The sequence below is a fragment of the Micropterus salmoides genome, unplaced genomic scaffold, assembly GCF_014851395.1.
Source record: "Micropterus salmoides isolate LMB-PRFRI ecotype aquatic unplaced genomic scaffold, ASM1485139v1 Ms_hic_scaffold_10, whole genome shotgun sequence".
Classification (NCBI taxonomy): Eukaryota; Metazoa; Chordata; class Actinopteri; order Centrarchiformes; family Centrarchidae; genus Micropterus; species Micropterus salmoides.
In genome coordinates this window covers 22,067,319-22,073,318 of record NW_024040041.1, presented here as the reverse complement: position 1 = coordinate 22,073,318, position 6,000 = coordinate 22,067,319, and the positions used below count along the sequence as shown (strand labels likewise).

The following is a 6,000-nucleotide window of genomic DNA, read 5'->3' as shown; positions in this document are numbered from 1 at the left end:
GGATAATATTAATGAACGATTTTACTTTCTATTGGAAAGCAAGAACCAAAATTACATTTTACAACTAATTACATTTTACAACTAAGCTAATAAATTTAAAAAACTAAGCTAAGCTGTGTTATTTCATATTCTTTGAATGATCAAAATGCTTGGAGTCACTGTTAAGGCTATGAAAATGATCTTCACAGTGGTGTAGATACTTAATTAATTGAATGTTTAAGTTTGTTTAAAAAAGTTACAATTCATTGTGTGTGAGACTACTGTTTAATATTGTAAGCACTAGGCAGTGTAAAATATTAAAATGTTGTGTTCTCTTCTTTGATCATCTCAATCTTTCTTAAATAGCACCCTTAGACATCAACAGATCTGTGCTACTCAGTTGGAATAAACTGAGGTATGACATGTCTGCAAAAAAAAAAAAAATTACTTAAACTAAATCACAATTACAACATTCAAAGTAATTCAAACTTTGCATCTTTTCAGTTCCCAATAAAGTGCCACCATGAGCACAGATGCAGAGATGCAGCAGTATGGGCCTGCGGCCATATACCTTCGCAAGCCCGAGAAGGAGAGGATTGAGGCTCAGACTGCTCCATTTGATGCCAAAACAGCCTACTTTGTTGTTGATCCCGATGAAATGTATCTCAAGGGTAAACTTGTCAAAAAAGAAGGTGGCAAAGCCACGGTTGAGACACTTACAGGAAAGGTAGGTGGATGAATGCTTTATTTGATATACTAGTAAATAGTGAAATAGGATGACATCAATCCCATAAAAGATTATTTAAAATCAATTCTATTAAAATGAACATATTTTACTGCATTTCCTGTTCAGACAGTCACTGTAAAAGAGGATGACATCCATTCCATGAATCCTCCAAAGTATGACAAAATTGAGGACATGGCCATGATGACCCACCTCAATGAGCCTTGTGTGCTGTATAACCTCAAAGAGCGTTTTGCATCATGGATGATCTATGTGAGTGTTCAACTCAACTCTTAGATCAGCATATCATACAGATAAAAACTGTATATGTCAAATGTAGAAGCAATTAAGTTTAGAGCGAACTCTGTTCTCTTTCCAGACCTACTCTGGCCTATTCTGTGTCGTCGTGAACCCCTACAAGTGGCTTCCTGTGTATGATGCTCAGGTTGTTGGTGCATATAGAGGCAAGAAGAGAGTTGAGGCTCCACCCCATATCTTCTCCATCTCTGATAATGCTTATCAGTTCATGCTCACTGGTAAGATATTTTATTTGAAAAGAAGCCATGTGAATTTATCTTTACATAACACAGCGCATATGACATGAAATGTGACTGTATTTCGACCATTTTATGAGACATTCATTTCATTTCAGATCGTGAGAACCAGTCTATCCTTATTACGTGAGTAATATACAAATAACTGAATAACATTATTCAGTTATTTAGACTGTGACATGTATGACTCAAGATACCTCTCTCTTCCCCAGTGGAGAATCCGGTGCAGGAAAGACTGTCAACACCAAGCGTGTCATCCAGTACTTTGCAACAATTGCAGTGGCTGGAGGGAAGAAGGCTGAGCCAACACCTGGCAAAATACAGGTAAAATGGTTTTCTTTAACAAAACAATGGTCAGAGAAAAGTATTGGATTCTTCACAATCATTTGTTTTTATTGTAGGGTTCTCTGGAAGATCAAATCATTGCAGCCAACCCTCTGCTAGAGGCTTATGGGAATGCCAAGACAGTGAGGAATGACAACTCTTCTCGTTTTGTAAGTATTAAAAGGGCAAGAAATAACGTAAAAATATAAATTTTTTAAGCTGCATATGAATAATTCTTCTAACTTTTGTGTTTAGGGTAAATTCATCAGAATTCACTTTGCAACCACTGGCAAACTGGCATCAGCTGATATTGAAACATGTAAGTAATTTTCAACTTTGTACTGTTGTTTGAATCTACACTTATAATGCTAGCTTTTCAAAAAGTGTAAGAGACATTTATTGCCACTGTATGATTTCATTCATGCAATATACTGTAATGTGACATTGATTTGTTTGTCTTAGATCTGCTGGAGAAGTCCCGTGTCACCTTCCAGTTGTCTGCTGAGAGGAGTTACCATATCTTCTATCAGCTGATGACTGGCCACAAGCCTGAGCTCCTGGGTGTGTACTAAATAAATTTGAAATTGAAATGTTAACAATATCCGAAATAACACCAAATAACACTATGTATTTCTGTTGTGCTCGTGTAGAGGCTCTTCTGATCACCACCAACCCCTATGACTATCCAATGATCAGTCAGGGTGAAATCACTGTCAAAAGCATTGATGATGTGGAGGAGTTCGTTGCCACAGATGTAAGATATCAATGTAAAATAGATGGTATACTGGGAAATATGTTTCATATACCAATAGCTTTGCTTCATTTACATTGTAGACTGCAATTGACATCTTGGGCTTCACTGCTGAGGAGAAATTGGGCATCTACAAGCTGACTGGAGCTGTGATGCATCATGGCAACATGAAATTCAAGCAGAAGCAGCGTGAGGAGCAGGCTGAACCTGATGGCAATGAGGGTAATTGTTAAACTAATTACCCATTAATTTCATGTGTAAAATATTACCCAAGTCAATATGCACCTAATACTTCTTCTCTTTCAGTGGCTGATAAAATCGCTTACCTCCTGGGCCTGAACTCAGCTGATATGCTGAAAGCTCTGTGCTACCCAAGAGTCAAGGTCGGAAACGAGATGGTGACCAAAGGTCAGACCGTGTCACAGGTGAAAAAAATGAAAATTTTATGTTTTATTACAGAAATTATTGCACTTTGATATGAAAAAATGTTATTCAGAAAATTGGCCATAATAATATAATTGGTTCTAGGTCAGCAATTCGGTCAGTGCTCTGTGTAAGTCTGTCTATGAGAAAATGTTCTTGTGGATGGTCATCCGCATCAATGAGATGCTTGACACAAAGCAGGCGAGACAGTACTACATTGGAGTGTTGGATATTGCTGGATTTGAGATCTTTGATGTGAGTACCTGAAAAATTTTTGAGCATTTTTAAAGTTCAACCTTATTTTGGCAAGAAATTTTAAATTTTTTTGTAATTACAGTACAACAGCTTGGAGCAACTCTGCATTAACTTCACCAATGAGAAACTGCAACAGTTTTTCAACCATCACATGTTTGTTCTGGAGCAAGAGGAGTACAAGAAAGAAGGCATTGATTGGGAGTTTATTGACTTCGGTATGGACTTGGCTGCCTGCATTGAGCTTATCGAGAAGGTAAGACAAATCTGTCAGGTAGAACAGAATTCCTGTTTTCTGACAATCTGTTAAATTATTGATTCTAAATATGAATAAATTTTCCTTCAGCCAATGGGCATCTTCTCCATCCTTGAGGAGGAATGCATGTTCCCCAAGGCATCTGACACAACTTTCAAAAACAAGCTGCATGATCAGCATCTTGGCAAGACCAAAGGCTTTGAGAAGCCAAAGCCTGGAAAGGGCAAAGCTGAGGCTCACTTTGCCCTGGTTCACTATGCTGGTACAGTGGACTACAATATCACTGGCTGGCTGGACAAGAACAAGGACCCCCTGAATGACTCAGTTATTCAGCTCTACCAGAAGTCTTCTAACAAACTGCTGGCATTACTGTATGCAGCCCATGCTGGAACTGAGGGTAAGAAACTAATCAGTAAACTGGTAATTTGTTAAGTCATGTACTGAGCTAAGACATGAGTTGTCATGTGGAGATAAAACTGTGCAGAAAAAAAGTCAATGATTCAGTGGCATTGCGGCAACTTCTTTCGAAAAACTTCTTTGGAGGCTACTGTTGGTGGTGGTAAGAAGGGTGGTGGAATAAAGAAGGATAGTTCCTTCCAGACCATTTTTCAGTTATAACATATCTTTCCACAGGGAAAAAAGCTTCAACACTTCTACAGTCCCATTAATGAAATTCAAATTTTGCAAAACAGACGCTGCTGGTGGTGGCGGCAAGAAGGGTGGTGGAAAGAAGAAGGGTGGTTCATTCCAGACTGTATCTGCTCTTTTCAGGGTATGTTTAACATCCACAAAATATCCAAGCTCCAATTTAATTAGATTGGTTCATGTTTTGAAGTTGATTTTTGTTTGAAATGATGACAGGAGAACTTGGGCAAGCTGATGTCTAACTTGAGGAGCACTCACCCTCATTTTGTTCGTTGCCTGATTCCTAATGAATCAAAGACACCTGGTAAGAAGCTCACAATCTTGCTTTTTGCAATACGTGTTACATGATGATACAACACAGTGTTTTAAACAATATGAATTTTCACCTATCAGGTCTTATGGAGAACTTTTTGGTCATCCACCAGCTGAGGTGTAACGGTGTGCTGGAAGGCATCAGAATCTGCAGAAAAGGCTTTCCCAGTAGAATCCTCTACGGTGACTTTAAGCAGAGGTGACAATATTTGTCAGTTTATGAATAACCAATTTAAATGACTTTACTTGAAACATTGTGAGAGTTGAGAATGAGATAGAGCATGCCAGACCAAGAGGGGGAATTTGTCTTAGTAAAAGCACACGTTTCCTTGCAGATACAAAGTATTGAATGCCAGTGTCATCCCTGAGGGACAGTTCATTGACAACAAGAAAGCTTCAGAGAAGCTGCTGGGCTCCATTGATGTAGACCACACTCAGTACAAGTTTGGACACACAAAGGTTCATACTTAAAGACAATATTAACAGATAGAGTCGTCCTTTTGTACTCATATGTGCTGAGGACTAATTTCTTTCACTTGACAACACAGGTGTTCTTCAAAGCTGGTCTGCTGGGTACCCTGGAGGAGATGAGAGATGATAAACTGGCTACGCTGGTGACCATGACCCAGGCTCTCTGCAGAGGATATCTCATGAGGAGGGAGTTTGTTAAGATGATAGAGAGAAGGTTTGATTCTCATACGCTGCACTGTACTGTCTGATTAGGCTGTATAGTGACTATCGTTATTAATAGCCAGCGCAGTTTCATCCCCCACAAATATGCTGTACGGTGTTCCTCATGGTTCAGTTCTATGTGCAAAAGCAATTGGAGGACAAGGATGTCACACAATTTCCTACAACTAAATTTGATGTTATTGTACTTGTTCCCCAGCTCATCGAACTCAAATAGTGGCAAACCTAGGGAAATATAAACTTTTGCTAAGCCCTCGGCCAGAAATTTAGTGGTAGTCTTGGACCAGGACTTGTGTTTGAAAGTTGTTCTGGTTTTATCATTGAAGAAATATAGCCATGGTCAAGTCTTTTATTTAAGCCAAAGATCTGGAGAAACTCATCCATGCCTTCATCTCCTCCCGCCTCGACTAATCCCTATATAACTGATTTCTGAGTCAGAAATCAAGTAATTGCCCACAATTAACTTCAAAATGCTGCAGCTCGACATCTATCTTGCTACAAAAAATGTGACAGTAACACCCTTGTTTTAGCATCCTTGCACTGGATGCCTGTTTCTTTAAGGATTAATTCATCATAAAATTATTTTAATTACTGTCAAGGCCAGAAATGGGCTAACAGTTGTTGTTGTTTGTCAAATTGGTTTTCTCAGCATTTCTACAAAATCAATTTTCAGTAGAATTGTAAATTTATCTATATACATTTTCAGGGAATCTATCTTTGCCATCCAATACAATATCCGTTCATTCATGAATGTGAAGAACTGGCCATGGCTAAAACTGTACTTCAAGATCAAGCCTCTTCTGAAGAGTGCTGAGACTGAGAAGGAGCTGCAACAGATGAAGGAGAACTATGACAAGATGAAATCAGACTTGGCTACTGCCCTGGCCAAGAAGAAGGAGCTGGAGGAGAAGATGGTTTCCCTGCTGCAGGAAAAGAATGACTTGCAACTCCAAGTGGCTTCAGTAAGTAGGAAGCAAAATAAGTGTGATTCTTTCGCATACCAGTATATACTTCACGGATTGAACAGTGTTGCTCACATATTTGACTGATATCATTCAGATATCTAGGTGACATTCAAAGAGGGCACTCT

At 38.8% G+C, this 6,000-nt stretch overlaps 1 protein-coding gene across 2 annotated transcripts in view; it reads left to right on the top strand.

Annotated features, from left to right (window-relative positions):
• The first annotated feature begins 484 nt into the window (after nt 1-484).
• Nucleotides 485-6,000, top strand: part of LOC119896476 (myosin heavy chain, fast skeletal muscle-like) — an 83,135-nt gene continuing 77,619 nt past the window's right edge. Inside the window, exons 1-20 of one of the 2 annotated variants that reach the window (XM_038709914.1) lie at nt 485-706; nt 833-976; nt 1,083-1,239; nt 1,356-1,383; nt 1,470-1,581; nt 1,659-1,751; nt 1,837-1,900; nt 2,044-2,142; nt 2,232-2,335; nt 2,416-2,554; nt 2,639-2,757; nt 2,861-3,010; nt 3,093-3,263; nt 3,354-3,660; nt 3,956-4,035; nt 4,125-4,212; nt 4,302-4,419; nt 4,556-4,679; nt 4,769-4,905; nt 5,617-5,872. In XM_038709914.1, the coding sequence (XP_038565842.1) occupies nt 503-706; nt 833-976; nt 1,083-1,239; nt 1,356-1,383; nt 1,470-1,581; nt 1,659-1,751; nt 1,837-1,900; nt 2,044-2,142; nt 2,232-2,335; nt 2,416-2,554; nt 2,639-2,757; nt 2,861-3,010; nt 3,093-3,263; nt 3,354-3,660; nt 3,956-4,035; nt 4,125-4,212; nt 4,302-4,419; nt 4,556-4,679; nt 4,769-4,905; nt 5,617-5,872 (2,694 nt within the window). In that variant the 5' untranslated portion in view covers nt 485-502. The remainder of the gene's footprint in view (nt 707-832; nt 977-1,082; nt 1,240-1,355; nt 1,384-1,469; nt 1,582-1,658; nt 1,752-1,836; nt 1,901-2,043; nt 2,143-2,231; nt 2,336-2,415; nt 2,555-2,638; nt 2,758-2,860; nt 3,011-3,092; nt 3,264-3,353; nt 3,661-3,955; nt 4,036-4,124; nt 4,213-4,301; nt 4,420-4,555; nt 4,680-4,768; nt 4,906-5,616; nt 5,873-6,000) is intronic. The other variant, XM_038709910.1, reaches the window with a different exon arrangement.